General features: G+C 45.8%; 1 protein-coding gene across 1 annotated transcript in view; it reads right to left on the reverse strand.

The window, feature by feature from the left end:
* STX6 (syntaxin 6) overlaps positions 1-17,487 on the reverse strand; it is a 99,116-nt gene that overhangs the window by 42,525 nt on the left and 39,104 nt on the right. The window contains exons 5-6 of the mRNA XM_086955470.1: positions 5,513-5,635; positions 4,278-4,384 (exon numbers count right to left, since the gene is read on the reverse strand). Of these exons, the coding sequence (XP_086811596.1) occupies positions 4,278-4,384; positions 5,513-5,635 (230 nt within the window). The remainder of the gene's footprint in view (positions 1-4,277; positions 4,385-5,512; positions 5,636-17,487) is intronic.

Consider the following 17,487-nt stretch of genomic DNA (forward strand, 5'->3'; position numbering starts at 1 on the left):
AAACCCTGGAGTACAGGGTACCTGGAATAGACGCACGTACACGCTAATTTCGGTTTATGCACCGCCCAAACTACAGACCCGTACGCTTACAGCGCTTGCGAACATCCTTTTGGACACAGCGGACACTATACAAGTGGTGGAAGGTGATTTCAATGATGTTATGAATATAGGACTGGACCGGTCTGGGGACTCAGGGAGAGGGCACTAGACCACACTGTTCAGTCAGATGTCCAATATAGGACTCACTGATATCTGGAGATGGCTACACCCGACACAGCAAACCTACTCATATTATTCTGGGGCCCACAGGGTGTTCTCGCGATTGGGCTATGTCTTCATGTCCCGACAGTACCTGAGGGTGGACGATATTGCAGAGTATAAGGCCAGAGGCATATCGGATCACTCGCCACTGTTTGTAAGGGTGGGACACAACCAGGGTAGGGACACAGGCTCTTGGCGCTTGGCGGCCTTGGAACTTCAAAAGGCAGCCATACTGAGAGGCATTCGAGCGGACATTAAGGACTATATCGCAGAAAATGAGGGTACGGTGGAATCGAGTGTCACCTTCTGGGAAGCCCTAAAGCCGGTACTACGAGATAGGATACAATGCAGACTGGGAGAGGAAAGACGTAAACTTCAGGCCGAGGTTGGTGCCCTGGAACAGGCTATCCTGGGATGGGAGAGGGAATATCTGACCCATAAAAACAGTGAGACTCTTAGGAAGCTACTTGATGCCCAGAGACAATATAGAGAATTGGCAACTAATGAGGCGAAGACCCAATCCCTTGCCACCCTTCACCGCCTATATGACGTGGGTGACAAGTCAGGCAAACTTTTAGCGTGGCTCAGTAAAAAGGAGCAAGCGGCTAGGTGGGTAGATAGTATTTGTACCGCCGACGGGACTGGTGTTAACACCGACACCAAGATAGCTGAAGCATTTGCTACGCACTATGAACAGTTCTATGCAAAGCGAGATCTTGTAACTTGTGAGGAAGCATTACAATACATGGAACAGACGGTCCTACCGGTGCTGCCTCCTGAGGCCCTGGTGGTGTTAGAGGCGGACATCACGACTGATGACATCGCGGACGCCATTGCCAAGCTGAGACCAGGCAAAACCCCTGGCCCGAATGGTTTCCCGGCCGAGTTCTTCAAGCGCTCGGCAGACCTTTTGACACGCCATCTTAAAGGCCTCTTTACTGGTGCCTACCAGGAGGGGGAGCTCCCTCCAGATCAAGCTAGGGCAACGATTGTCCCGATCTACAAGGAGGGTAAGCCACAAGAGAATTGTGCTTCCTACCGCCCCATCTCCCTACTCAATACGGAAGTAAAATTGTTAGCAACCATCTCGGCGGTCCGCTTGAGAGCGGTTATTCCAGGCCTTACACATCTAGACCAATCAGGTTTTTTTTACCAGATAGGGCGACTAAATTGAACCTTAGGAGAACCCATAACTGGCTGCAGGAAGTGCGAGGCGGAGCGAACCTCACTGGTCCTTTCCCTAGACGCCGAGAAAGCATTCGACGTGGTACACTGGCCATTCCTCTATGCAGTGCTTCACAAGTTTGGTTTCGGACCAAACTTCGTAAAATGGGTCCAGCTTCTCTACACCGCCCCGAGTGCCGAGGTGAGGGTGAACGGGAAAATGTCGCATGAGTTCCGGATTCAGAGAGGCACCCGACAGGGTTGTCCCCTGTCTACCCTCCTCTTTACACTCACTATTGAGGTACTCGCTGCCAGTATCCGGCAAAACAAGGACATCTCTGGCTTTACAAGCAACGACACGGACCCGACAAGAAAAGATCTCGCTATATGCGGACGATGTCTTCCTATATATAACTAAACCAGAGACCACCATCCCGGAGTTATTCCGGGAATTAGAGCATTATGGCGGGCAGGCAGGACACAAAATAAATTGGCCCAAGTCTATCCTTTATGACCCGGGGGGACGAGACAGGTGGGGAAGGTTACCGGAGAGACTACTGACGACTACCGAAGGCTTCCAATACCTCGGGTCTATATAACCCTGAGTGCTACCCTCTCGTTCCAAAGAAACCTGGAACGGATCATCTTGAACGCGGTAGAAGATATGGACCGTGGGAGACAGCTTCCACTCACGCTCCTAGGCCGAGCAGCCATGTACAAAATGATTACTCTACCCAAATTCCTTTATGCCTACAAAACGAATATTATCCACTACCGACTGTGGTCTTCACTAAGATTCATGCAGACCTGCGATCCTTTCTTTGGCTAGACAAACATGCTAGGGTGGCTCTGTCCACGCTTCAGCGACAACAGTACAGTGGGGGGGATCTCGCTCCCTAACCTAGAGGCCTACTACTGGGCGGAACATCTGACACCAAATAATGATTGATTCCATGCCCCGGCGGACCACCCGACTTATGCCTTGGAGAGAGCTAAAATGTCGTCCAAAAACCTATTGTGTTATCTTTACGGGGGTGCTAGAAGGGCACACCTCCTCCCGGCAACGTCTCTAACACTTAATGCATGGTCTAAGGCCACAAGACGCATGGGTTGGGATAAGAAGCCCACACGGCAGACACCGCTGTGGCACTGCCAATGGTTGGCAGAACTTAACAAGCTGCGAGGTTTCCAAAGGTGGGATGATATCGGTATCTCCACTATAGGAGATGTGATAGCCAAAGGGGAGCTAAAATATTTTCAAGTACTTAAAACAGAGTTCGGCCTACATAATACACAGCAGTCCAACTAAGGCACGCATGGCGAGCCCAAAACATCACACTCACTGATGTCCCAGAATATGCACCATTAGAGGGGCGGCTCCTCCAAGAGCAGATAACGGGGAAGGCGGTCTACCTAACCTATAAAACCTTAACTAATCATATGCTAGGGGACCTGGCAAAACTCAGAGGCACGTGGGAGGCAGAGGTGGGAGAGATGGAAGACCTGGACTGGGAGATAGTGCTGATGCATCCCCGAGAGGTGGCAATCAAATCACGACTGCGACTCATTCAATTTAATGTACTCCATAGAACCTACTATGATAGACTACGACTTAGTAAAATGGGAAAAGTAGAAGACTCACGGTGTCTTAGATGTCACCGGTGTGATGGGGACTTCTATCATACTATATGGGCGTGCGACACAATACGAACATACTGGACACAGGTATTCAAGGAGTTAGAGGAGGTCTTGGAGGTTCCGATCCAACAGGATCCCAAGCTGGCACTGCTAGGCATGACTAATGAGGTAGACCTGACTCGCCCACTTCTTACATTCTTAGTCCTTGCACTGGTTGTAGCAAAAACGGACATCGCAAAATATTGGGGGGCGCCGGAACCGCCGGGACTGGAGGAGTGGAGGAGGGGGCTGGATCTCTATTTGGCAGCCGAGAGGGTTACTTATAAGGCAAGGGGGTGCCCCAAAAAATTCCGGAGAGTTTGGTCCAAGTGGCGCCACCATCATGGGCTAGATGGGGGGGTGCGAGGGGCGTTTATGTTAGGTATAGGTCAACACACGGAGACAACTTTGACACCGCTAAGATGGATAAGATGAGACAATATGAACGCAAAGGATGTTATGAGGCACTGGAAATCTGAGGCTCCGAACTGTGAAAGATTCTACTGGCATCGAGGGGGATGGGGGGAATTGGAAGTGTAACTGCTGCTATTTTCGTGACTGTATTGTTTGAGTTATAACAAAATGCGTTTATTGGTTTATTGAGGGGTTAAAAAAGAAAACCAGATACTCGGAACGCTCATTGGATGCTCACATTTGTTTATGAGTTTGTATTTTCAGCGCTCTAACGATATTTGCCGCCCAACCTCCGGGCTGTGGGCTAAATGGCCGTGTGTTGCTCTACCGACTGTGCGGTGCACTAATACTGGTGAATAACTGGAATACAGATTGATTGCTGGTAGCTTTCTGTGAATCTGCAATAAAAATTTATCATCAACAAAAAAAAAAAAGATTACATGTTTTGGCATTTCATGTCGATTGATCAAAAATATCTGAATGCTCCAGCTTTGCATCATTGCCATGACAGTCCTCCATGGTTTCTTAATAGTTAATTTTTTTGATGCCTCCCAACAACTCCCAATTCTACTCATTCAGCCCAGAAAAACGATCTCTATTGGTTTATCCTTCACCCAGCCTCCCCCCAAGGCGCTCTCATTGGTTCCTTTCTTTTTCTTCTGGTTCTCCAATTGCTCCTTCTATCCCGAACAGGCCCCTTTTCTCCACATATGCCGATTTCTCTTATAGGCTAACTACTTCATGCTAACATCCTTACTCACACTGCTTGCTCATCTAATTCATTGCCGATGCGTTGAGACATGTTCTTCAGGACCCCAATACTCCCAGAGACCAGCTCCAGCTGCTCGTCCTGCTGCTCTGCGATCAGCTACATGAGACAAAGAAGTAGATGGTGAATACAGACAGAGCAATTTATATGTCCAGTGGCTTAGCTGAGAGCAAACTGGAAATCTAATCAAAGGTAAGGAAATATGTATGGCGATATACAGGTAAAGAGAAGAATGAGAGCGAGGAATAAAAGTAGAGGGTGGTGGTAATGGAAAGCAGCGAGAAAGGGCTACAAAAACAATTGAAAGGCTGCTGCAAGAGTTAGAGGCGAGGAATTAAGTTTTGTCTCCATGGTGGTGAAGGAAGTCAGAGGATAAGTCATTGAAATTGGACGAAGAGAGCCAATATGGAGATCACTCAGGCAGTTTGATATTCAGCTGCTACTTCATATGTATTGAAAATACAACAGAGAAAGGTTAACTGCAAATCTGGATGCGATGTGTGAATGAATTGATAGTAAAAAAAAGCAAAGGTGCTAGATATCTTGACTGTCATATATACTTTCCTAAAGGGCTTCTGCCTCCTTCTTGTAACTTTAGCCTCTTTGCACAAATTTAACGCTGGACTGCAGAATTTCCTTTGCCAGCTCTGTGCATACTCTCCCTGCAATATTGCTTCCAAAAGTGTCCCTAAACTTTTTTGTAGATGGTGCTTCAATTCCTCATCTACAATCTATATAATATCACACTGCCAATCAAAACCTTCTCAATTAACGAAGATTTCCAGCCTTTCAACTTACAGCTCTACAGAAACTTGAAACACTCATCCAGCTTGGAGTCTAGGTTCTGTATTGGCCAGTTATTTTTTTTTTCCATCTGGCTCAGAAGCACTGTGTGGGACCTAAATTCATACGCTCTACAGTACTTAAAGGGGCCCCACTACCCTGCAGTCTATGAGGACCTGCTATACTATCACAAGTACATCCTCTCTCCCTCAGCTTGAAGTACTCCTGGACCCCCAATACTCTGGTAGTCTGCTGTACATACTGTAGCCTTACTCTCATCAGCCCATGAGCCTCTCCAGTGCTGCTGGATAAATATTGGGCCCTAAACAGTATGACTCAATGTCGGCTACTAATAATCCCCAAACCAAGATTTCCAGTACTGCACGATTTCTCATACAAGATCAACCCCAATCCACACACACCCCAACTCAAGTTGTGTTGTACCTGCTGCTGCACATGCTGCTCTTCAATAAAGTGGGTGTTAGCGGAATGCAACTCCCGATCCAGGCGTTTGTATTTATCAGCTCCTGGGGCCCAGCTCTGTCCAGAATTCTCTCCCAGTAGGGTCTGTGCAAGTAAATTGACAGGCATATAAGAAATAGAGAGAGGCAACATTTCATTACTTTTCTTCATTTGCATGGTAACCGCAAGGCACCACTTAAATGGGCCATCAAAAAACATGACAGACTAGAATACAAGTAGTGTATAAGAAAAACTGTAAAACCACACATAAAAGGAAATAATCCAAAAGATAAACAAGAGAAAATACACCTTGAAGTACACAACGTAAAAAGGAAACTAGGAAGGCCCACACATTTGGAGTGTGAGTGCTGCAAACCCCCGAGCTTCTTCAAGAACACCAGTGCTCCGAAAAGTTTCACTGGGCTGTGCAGACCAACTACTCAGAGGACAGGGATTGTTGCAGTGCTTCGATGAACCAAGCTCATCTCCACATAACCCGGAACAGAAGATCACAGGTAACTATTAAAGATCACTATGTGCAAGTAGGGGACAGTAATGTGCGTCAAACTAAATATTCATTATAGCGCACATGCTTCAGCATTTCTGAACTTGTTGAAACTTCCTTGCAAGACAACTGTGCCACAGCTGCTTTCAAAGCCTGAATGAGCAAACTATTAGGTTGGGTGACTGGACCAGAAAATTAAGACTTGGCAAATCACTGAATGTATTTTAAATGAGTACATGATTTTCACAAAGATTTCACAAACCACACACCTGAGTAGATGAAATAGGGCCATCCAGACTTTAGAATGAATGGCTTGGCCAGTAAGCCTCACTGAACTCTTCTTCAATGTTTGTGACCAGCCTTTAATCACAGTTTTACTTACTCAATGTTACTTACAAGATAGTGGATAGAATTTAGGTTTCTATACATATGGGGCATCCTGAAAGAATGCAAATCGATTCTTAAATTCACTTCATATATCATATCCGTTACTGGTCCCAATACTAACAATTTTATTGCGGTTTTAAAAAATATTTTCCAGCAACCTGAATTGATGTATGCTGTTTTTAAAGGACATCTACAAAACTGGTATGTGCAGTCACTAAACCTAAAAGACTGCACCACTGTATAAACTCTACTGAGCAGTATTAATGTCCTTTACAGTGGTGCACCTTTTTTATTTTATCTAGTCCAATAAAAGGTATATAATCTTGGATTGCGGAGACATTTCAGACTATTCACGGATCACCCCTTCTGAACAGGATATGCCAATAATCTCTAGTACTACTGCAGCTTTCAATGCCGCAGTAAGGATCTACAATGGACAGATGACCTAGGTACAGGTGGCTTAAGTCATTCCTGTCGTGCTCTGTAAAAAGACCAAATGTAAATAAATGTAAAGTCTTCAAAGATTCATAGTTGAAACATGCCAGCAAACCTGTTGTTGGACACCAAGGAGCACATATTAGTTTACTTATATACAATGAATTAGCTGAACTCATTGCATTGTTCTGATACAGACTTAATCTGGTTAGTGTAAAGCCTGAATATATAAGGCAGGTAACCATCTGTTGGGTGTTTCCCTGCTGAACTGTTTCATGGGGAACCTAAACCATTTTGTGACCTAAGCACCACTCTTTGCCCAGCCTTAAACCAGCAAAGATTGAGCAGCCTAAACAGTGTAAAAGTTGTGTAATTTTTTTAAGCTTATGCGAGGGACTGGATGTTAAGCCCCTTACGTAGATAATTTAATGATAGTTAGTAGATATTGTTTAAATGCCCCCAACCCTTTGACAATTGGCTAGACCATCTTTGCACATTTTCCATGTATTTTGCTCCCAAACGTTAACGCAATTTTAGAGATGTACTGCCCACCTAGGACATTATAGTGTACTAAACTGATTCTGAACGAAAAAGCAGTCCCTTTTTAAATGTAATACAAAACATGCTCTATTTTGAAAATAGCAACATACAGTTGCAAATTTGCACTCAACATACCTACAAGCACATCCCATATCAAATTACGTCCTAGTACCGTTCCATGTTTTATAACCAACTCTGCTGGTTGCCCCATATATTATTATTGTTATACTCGCAGTTTCCAAAGTACTGCCGTAGAAATGCAGCACTTGCAGGATTTAGCAGTTCCCCCTCTCATGAAAAACCTAAAGAAGCCTGCAACTTCATGCTGTGAGTTTTAGTCGCCTGGTGCTGCTTTCCCTCATGCTTGTGGGCTCCTAGTTGCTGCCCCCTGCTTATTGAGCACCAGAAAAGCAATCCCCAGCTTGAGGGTTTACTGCTGCCTTTTGAAAAAGCTCCTCAGCTAGTCCAGTTCAGGTTTACATTTCGGTTTATTCCCTGGGCTGTATCTTTTTTGGTTTCCTTAGTCCTTCGTGTTTCCTGTTGTATAATTTTGTTTTATATAATTTCCTTTTACTGTTCATTTACTATATAAAGGCTTCAGTCTGGTTAGCGGGTGTGTCACAACAAAGCTGTGCTCCTTACCTGGTTTCCTTGCTCCCTCCTCTTACTCCAATGTCTCCAGAAGAAGCATTAATCCAAGATCTATGGCAGAACTATTGCTGGGCTTGAAGAACAACCGAGTTTGTGGTCCCACTAGCCCTTAACACTGGCTGGTATGATTGATATCTTAAAACTGGTAGTACTTTCCAGGTTTCTTAACTTTAATTTAAATATCCTGCTTTGCCTCACCAGACACTTTCTTGACCAACTGAGATCCGGAATAGTTAACCTGGGGTTGGCTAGTAAACAACCTAAAGTAGTGGGCTGGTAATCAACCTAGAATAAAACTGGAAACAAGCTCCCCTTTGAACAACAGGGCCAACTTTTGGCACCCTATTTCAAAATCTATCATTACTGCCTTCATGCACTTTTGTCACACTAGTAGCACCACCCTACACATTTTCACTGCACACACCGATATAGATGGATACTGCTCACCCATGTCTCCTCAACACTGTAGCCTGACCCCCTCTACAGCACCCCTTGTACAGACAGATCCAATTAAATGCACAGCCTAGGCATAGAAAAATCTCTGTTGTAAAACACAACTAGCTTGGATACATGCAGATAACATGTCACTTGCATACACCTCCTTACTGCCTACCACAGAGTATGCAGGCAATTATAAGATCCCCAGCTGCATAGGTTTAGCGACCTGTACCTTGATGGTCTCCAACTGTCACCTGCTGTCATCCAGACAGCCGGGGGATGCACCTCCTTGACATTTTCTTGTACTACAGATTGGGAGCCACTGCAGAGAGCGAGAATATATTTCCTTCTGCCTACTCCACCATTCGCTGTAATGACAACACTTAACTCCACCCTCTTTAAGAAGACATGTCTCCTGTATTTATGCTATTCTGCAAAGCACTGCAACAGTGTGCGTTCCCCAATTGAGATCAAAATGGTTGGCCTATTTACAGCCTTCTCCCACTTTGAGCAATGGATGTTCTGCTGGGCCCAAATGGGTGCTCTTTCACCCAACTATAGGTGATACATATTAAATTCTTACAAAGAATATATTATATCCTGGATTCTACATGTAAAATTTGCCTCAGAGGCGACAAACGCCACTCACCATGGGGCCTTAGATCAGGTTGTAAGTAATACATAAATAATTGCAGTGACTGGTTTCGCCATCCAGAGGATATCACTTATGGCCACAGAAACTATGCAAGATAAGCTATGCAGCTTATCTTGGTGAAACATTGAGTGCCTATCCTCTGAGGAAGTGTTCTACTCCTAAAGTTAAATACAGGCTGAAAGACACACCTTAGTGTCAAGAACAACTGGAAGCCTTTTGGGAACTTACGCAGATCAATCCAGGGGCTTTTTGCTACTGTAGAAGGATGGGGAATGCTCTTAGTCAATAGTAAATGCACCATTTGAGTGACTCCTGGATCCGTATCTGTGTATTAGGAAGGCTTGTACCTAAGCTGGATGGACGCCTGAAGCATTGCAAATTCCGGGGAGGTGTGTTGCACTCTGGTGGTGTCACGTTGGGGGGGAGGGTCTCTTATTTAGCAAACTGGTGAATGGATTTTTTGGGGGATGGGTCGCAAGAAACTATAGTTATGTTTGCTTCTCTCACATCTCCGATACTCTGTATTCTCGTGCTGGGGACTGAGTGCATATGTTGTTTAGGTATTCCTGTTTAAGATTTTTTGAAAAGTAATACATAAATAAAAGATCTTGTTGATTTATTAGCTTTTTATCACTGTACAATGCATTCAATATGTTTACATTGCCATTATGTTATCAGCTGGGTGAGACAATCATCAAGTCAATGTACCGTCATAGGGCACAATGCCCTGAAGGCACTCCAAGTGCATTAAATAACACATTTCTAAAAAGGCGGGAAGACCTATTATCTTCCACTATTTCCTTTTATGCAGCAGACAGGTTTTCTTCCAGAACCCTAGTGGGTAATGCACATAAAACAACTCTTCAAAAAAGTTGTTTAAAATTTTTTTTTTTTTTAAAGATTCCTCCTATCACATTTACTTTTCTTTTGAATACTGGGGCAAAACTATTTAAAGGCCTACTGTTTTCCTGTCTACCATACTTGGCTAGAGAAAGCAGGTGTCTGCCCAGGAAGTGGCAGGTTATACTGTATCTTTGCCCTCTGGTACTTTGTACAGAGCCCACAATAAGTTGTAGGAAGCAATTATTTGCATGCTTTGTGGATTTCCTTGGGTTTTCAATACAGTGGTCATTCCCCTTTACGGAAGAAGCAAGAGGAGTAAGATATAGTACCAGGACTTTTGTATTTGGTCCAAGGGTTGCCTGTGGATACTCGGAAAGGGATCCATCTAGGAACTTATTAGCAGAATACAAAAAGAAAATTCCGATTTGTAATGGCATAAAGAGCTTCTTTGTAAACCTGCCTTTTTTGCCCCTGACAGACATTCCAAAGACGCTTGCCGCAAGACCTTTTCCTTCTAAAGTTGTATCTCAAAATGTAAACGCCCTCCTTAATGTTTATGAGTTGGTCATCTTAGATAGGATACCTTTCAGCATAAAGCAGCAGCTTGATACCTTATAACAATGCACCCTAAATATCAAGACCCAAATTGTGCTACCTTGGAGAAGAAAGATCTTGTCAGCATGGTGTTAAAAAAACAAGCATCTTGAAACTGCAGCCTATATTGTTCTCTGTGATTGATGACCACTCACTACCTGATTTTGGTTGAGGAAAACAGTTAGGATCTTGGGTGATGGAGAATATTCAATCATCGCCAAAGAAGGTTTATCAATGCCACTTTAATTACGGCCTTGAAGGTAAAGACTGCATAAGGAAGGCTGTCCCAATTGTCCTACCTGGTTCACTATCACTAATGAATATTACAAAATCAATTTACTGCATCTTGAGACAAAATTTAGAAAGAGATTCTCTTTAGCTATGGCCTCAATAATACAAGACTTTTGCTCAGAGGTTAGTTTACCTTCTACGGAAAATACTAGGTGTGGATAGAATGTCAAGTACGCAGGAGTAATCAGAATAATTTCTGTAATTCCACACTGCTCTTTAATGCAGAATTACTGACGAGAATGCGATTACGCCAACTCATGCAATTCAGAGTAATTTGGGGAACCAAAATCCTACCGCCCGAGCACATTTAGCAAGCATGAGCAGCTGCTCATGATGCTATGTCCTGTTACATTTAATGCTATTTTCTTAGCACAAAATGGTGTGAGTAAGTTGGGGGAAATACTACCCCAAGTGCACATTTAGCTAATGAGAGCATCTCCTTGCACTCACTATTCATGTTCTCCACACTGCTCTTTAATGCAGAATTACTGACGAGAATGTGATTACGCCAACTCATGCAATTAAGAGTAATTTGGGGAACCAAAATCCTACCGCCCGAGCACATTTAGCAAGCATGAGCAGCTGCTCATGCTGCTATGTCCTGTTACATTTAATGCTATTTTCTTAGCACAAAATGGTGTGAGTAAGTTGGGGGAAATACTACCCCAAGTGCACATTTAGCTAATGAGAGCATCTCCTTGCACTCACTATTCATGTTCTCCACACTGCTCTTTAATGCAGAATTACTGACGAGAATGTGATTACGCCAACTCATGCAATTAAGAGTAATTTGGGGAACCAAAATCCTACCGCCCGAGCACATTTAGCAAGCATGAGCAGCTGCTCATGCTGCTATGTCCTGTTGCATTTAATGCTATTTTCTTAGCACAAAATGGTGTGAGTAAGTTGGGGGAAATACTACCCCAAGTGCACATTTAGCTAATGAGAGCATCTCCTTGCACTCACTATTCATGTTCTGTTGATTTAGCACTATTTCTTAGTGCAGAATACATCCTTGTGTCCATTTTGGAAGCAGGAGGGCATATATGTGCTAAGAAAATATCACTAAATGCCAACTTATTCTTCACTGAAAATTGTGTGCAATCTTACTGAATCTTTGGGTACTTCCATTTGATTGAGCTTCACACAACTACGAAGGTTCCCTCCAGACCTAGAAAATATGGGGCAGTCTTATGGTTGAAAATGGTACTGCTCTTCTACTAAAGCTTTAATAATAGAGTTTTTGCTTTAGTTTTTTTCCATTTCAAAGCATTTTATTAGGAATTTTTCACATACATTTAAACATCGCTTTTACTTCACGGGTGACACCCCAAACTGGTCGTATATGCTTGAGGTACTCGATATGGTTTACATGATCGGATGTCCCCTTAGTACTGTGCTACTATAGGAATAAAGGTGTGTGAAAAGAAAAAGTGTGAATAGGAAATGAAAAGGAGGTTGTGCGCAATGGTACTTTGCGCGCCCTACTGTCTTCGTGTGTGGAGAAGGCCTTTTTAGTAGATCACTCTGTGCTCCTGTTGATCATGGGGGCTCATAGTGACCCAGGAACTCATCCATTGTGGACCATATACCTCTGGTCGTTGGCTTCCAGGGTGAGTTGCGGAGTACAATGCTATCAGCGCCTCTCAGGTATCCAGTTGAACCACCCCTTAAACAATACCCTCCCTGCGTCTTTCCATTTGGAGACCACCATTTTAACTGCCAAGGTTAACAGGAGGGCCAGAAGGTCCCTGTCTTGTTGTGATTGCAGGTTCGCGTTTAAAAACGCCGTAGTGAGGGTTGAGAACTCCAGGTTTAGTGTACATCCCAATATTTTCTTAATAAACATGAATACCTCTTCCCAAATGCTCTTTACTTTGGGGCAGTGGAAGATGATGCGAGCTAGGCCTCCTTTCTCCCTCTCACAGTTCCAGCATAAGTTACTCTCTCTAAGGTTTAGTGATGCTATTCGCGCGGGTGTCAAATATGTAGTAGCCAGAACTTTGTCTGGGCCAGTGCTGGTGTTATTTTGTTCCTTGAGGGGGATGCCCAAAGGGGCTCCAACTCGTGTTCGTTCAGTGCGGTGTTGTGTAGATGTGTCCAGTAATCTGTTAGTTTGTCATTGATTTTGGTCGTTGTGAGTTGTGAATATGCAAGCAGGTGTGGATTACACTGGCAGGCAAATAATAAACAATTGTTTAAATGGCACAGACATTGCTGTGGTCATCAAATTAGATATAGATAAATAAAATAAAACAAACAAAAAACACTGACCATCTGTTCAGTCACCTATGCTAGGAATTGTGTTGAAAGTAAAAGTCCTTATTCTTGCTATACAACAAGCCTTAAGTTCATCTAGTGCTTACTTAACATCTGTTCTAGCTACACATAACAGGAGTCTTCTCTTAAAAGTGTGCTTCTGCCTGCCGTTGAGAAAATAATCAGAAAAGGTGGGGGGGCCTGCTTATTAATAACAGAATGTGCAACTCAAAACAATGCAAAAAATGCAGATTATTAATGTAACCTATGTACGATACATTTAGAAAGACATTTTCAGTGGCAACTATAGACGTGGTAGACACCTTAACACCCACTGATGCTTATTAACAATCTCTTGGCTAATTCCTGCAACAGTTTCCATTGCTAATGCAAATGTTTAAAAATTGCTTAGGAGATATTAAATCATTGTGATTATAATGTACAATGTGTACTTTTTTGTGAATTGTTTAGATTGACAACTCTCTATAATGAACTCACTGTTAAAGTAAGTTACTTGTAGACATGTCCTTCTGGCACCTCATCAAGTGCCTCTACAAGTTCACCCACCTAAATGTCCAGATCAAGCCCTTTGCTTACAGCTTCTCTCTGTCAGGAGATACTTGAGCTGATCAGTTTGACAAAATCCCTTCTCTTTCAACCACGCTCGATCCTACATTATCCTTTGTCTGAATTGTACTCCACAATCCGTTCTTTTCAGGAGAGCGGCAGTGCAACAGAAGCCCTCATCTTCAGCTGCAGTTGGCCGGTGAAAAGCACAATAGACATCCCTAAATGGTATTTTTTTCACCCAAACCTATTGGTGACTCTATTTTAAGGGGTCACTGCCACAAGACCATCTGAAATTAAAATGTACAGATATGATTTTTTCTGTTTCGGTAAGGCTGCACATCCACAGACTTTTACGATTAGTAATGCTTTTTAGATGTACGCTACTTTCATGTGTGTGTGTGTGGGACTCTTGACCCTGCTTCAGGCAGGTCGCTCCCCACGCTGCAACAGCTCCACCTGCTGTGCCCGTGCTCCCTGTCACTGCTGCTGCCTCTGCAGCGAGTTCAGGGCAGTGAGTTGCTGTAGATCTGCTCTTGCTTGCTCTGTATTGTTTATAATGCTCCTGTGTGTACTGTATTACCTCTGTGTCACTGCTTAACCGGTTCCATTTATTTTTTCTCTCCTTCCATTTTATTATTGATTTGTTTCATTTCTCCTCCTTGCATTTTGTGCCCTCGCCGATCCTTGCCCCCGTTCTTCCCGCCGCTGCGTCCCCTGCGTCCTCGCTCCCCCTACCTCGTACTGTATTGCCTATGCTTAATTGAGTCTTTTTCCTACTCCCAGTTGTATTCTGTGCCCTGTGCCCTCTTTTTCCTTCTGTTCCCTTGCCGGTCTCCATTTCCCGCCGCTGCGCCCTGCCCCCCCGCTCACCCATTCGTATGCTCCCTCCTCCAACCTCCCCTTCTTATGGCGCAGCTGTGCCACCGCGCCGCTGACGTACCCAAGGCAAGCCCGTCTGAGCCCGTCCGTGCCTGGACTGCACCCAGCACCAGAATCCCTGGGCCTCTAGCACTGTCCACGCACTCAACTTCGGACGATCACGCACCTGCTGCCTGGCCGGCCCGAAGCTAACCCAAGGACCCTTCTCCTGCTGGAACTGCTACTTCACCAGTTTTCGGCCCGCCAAGCCACCGACCAGAAAAGAACCTAATTACCTCAGATGCGTTCTCTTCAACACCCGCAAACACGCCGTTGAACTCTGGGACCTACTCAACTTAACCTCCCCAGATGTCGCCTTCCTGACGGCGACCTGGCTGAACCCCACCTCAGCACCAGACATCGCCATAGCCATTTCAGAAGGCCACAAGATCACCAGCAGGGACCGCACCAACGGAGTAGGAGGAGGAATCGCCATCGTCCAAAGGAACACTCTCAGAGTCTCAACCGACAACACCCTCAGCACCGCCGAACACCTGCACTTCCAGATCCACATCGACCGAAACACCAACCTCATAAGAACCCTCGTCTACAGACCCCCCCGGACCCCGACCACAGTTCAGGACTCCATTGCCAACTTTGTCAACACACACGCCCTCGCCTCCATGGACTACATCCCCCTCAGGGACCTGAACTTCCACCTCGAGAACAACAACGACACCAACTTCACCACCCTGATCGACAACCTCGGACTCACACAACTCGTCACTACGGCCACACGCTTGACCCCATCTTCTCTGCAAGCCCCCACATCTCTTTCAACCACACCACCGAACTCCACTGGACCGACCATCGCTGCATCCACTTCTCCTTCCGGAAACCCACCACGCACCACCGCACCCAACAGGTCCCTCGCCGCTGCTGGAGCAAAGTCACCGAAGACGAGCTAATCACCACCCTCGCCCTAAGCCCCCCCGCCAACCCCTCCCACCCAGACACTGCCGCCCGCAACCTCAGACAGTGGATCAACGACTGTGCGAACACCCTCACCCCGGTCAAGAAACCCTACAACAGCTGCACCAGCAAGAAATCCAGCTGGTTCACTGAAGACTTCCAGGCCTCCAAGCAAACCTGCTGAAAGCTAGAGAAGAACTGGCACCGTGAACGAACACCGGAGAACCTCGCAGCCCACAAGAACGCCGCTCGCAGACAACACCGCCTCATCAGATCTGCCAAAAGGGCCTCCTTCAAAGACTGCATAGACAACAACACACACAACAGCAAAGAGCTCTTCAACATCGTGAAGGAACTCACCAACACTAATGACATCCCAACTTCGCAAGACCTGTGCAACCCGCTTGCCACCTTCTTTCATCGCAAGATCGCCAACATCCACAACAGCTTCACCACCACGTCCACCCCGACCTCCACTGAGACCTCCGCCCCCATAACGAACATCCACACCAACCACCTGCTCTCCTGGACCAACATAAACGACGATGACACCATGAAGACCATAAACACCATCCCCTCCGGATCTCCATCAGACCGTTGCCCACAACACATCTTCAACAAAGCCAGCACCGCCACCGCTCCCCAACTCCGGAAAGCCATCACCATTTCTTTTGAGACTGCAACGTTCCTGGAGAGCTAGACGCACGCCGAGATCAACGCCTCACTCAAGAAACCCAAGGCAGACCCCAAATGCTTCCGGCCCATCTCCCTGCTCCCGTTGAAGGTCCTCGAGAAGATAGTCTACAAACAACTGACACACTACCTCAAGGAGAACAGCATCCTGGAACCGTCCCAGTCCTGGTTCCACAGCAACGAAACTGCCCTCATTGCCGCCACCGATGACATCAGGACCCTGCTAGACAACGGAGAAACTGTGGCCCTCATCCTCCTGTCCGCTGTCTTCACCTCCATGACGCCGGAATCCAAGAGAAGGCCCTGGGCTGGACCACCTCCTTCCTCTCCGGCAGAACACAAAGTGTCCGCCTCCCCCCCTTCTGCTCCGTAGACACAGAGATAATCTGCGGCGTACCCCAGGGCTCATCCCTCAGCCCAACGCTGTTCAACATCTACATGGCACCACTCGCCCACGTCGCCCGACATCAACATCATCTCTTACACCGATGACACCCAGCTGATCCTCTCCCTCACCAAGGACCCCCACACCGCCAGAAACAACCTCCACGAAGGAATGAAGGCTGTCGCCGAATGGATGAGGAACAGCAGACTGAAGCTGAACTCTGACATGACGGAGGTCCTCATCCTCGGACCCACCCCCTCGGCTTGGGACGACTCCTGGTGGCCGACCGCACTGGGAACAGCTCCAACACCCACCGACCACGCAGGCAACCTAGCGGTCATCCTCGACTCCACCCTCTCTGAAAAACTGCGTCCTTCTCAGGCGTCCATTTGTTCTCCATGACTCCATGTTTGAGTTGCCATCTCGTGACAAAAGAGCCAGGCTTGATTTTCTGCTGATGTCTTCATTTGTCACATACACATCACCTTCCTCGCTCCTTGTGGCTAAACAGATGCCTGAAAGGGGAACAAAGACTTGGTCACGTCGCCGTCCCAGAACTTGTTCTTTCACACATAACCTGTTTTGCAAGATCTATCTGTTATTCACGTACATCTCCTGTTTGGCAAAATCTGTCGTAATCTATTGCATCATCTGTTGCAACACCAGTCCTGCCTGAACGAAGAATGGCGAAACTGCAGCCCCATCCGGACTGGTTTCTTAGGGTGGGGAAAATACGTATATAATGCCTGTAAGCTGCGGAGTAAAGCAGCAGCCTCCTCTGTCTTGTCTCTGACGAGCTTGGGACACTGTTCCATAGCCCGGGCTATACTAATAAATATTGTCCTTTCTGCAGACGAAGGCTCCGGTGTCTCGCTTTATGA

Source organism: Lissotriton vulgaris, chromosome 1_1, assembly GCF_964263255.1.
Source record: "Lissotriton vulgaris chromosome 1_1, aLisVul1.2, whole genome shotgun sequence".
Lineage (NCBI taxonomy): Eukaryota > Metazoa > Chordata > Amphibia > Caudata > Salamandridae > Lissotriton > Lissotriton vulgaris.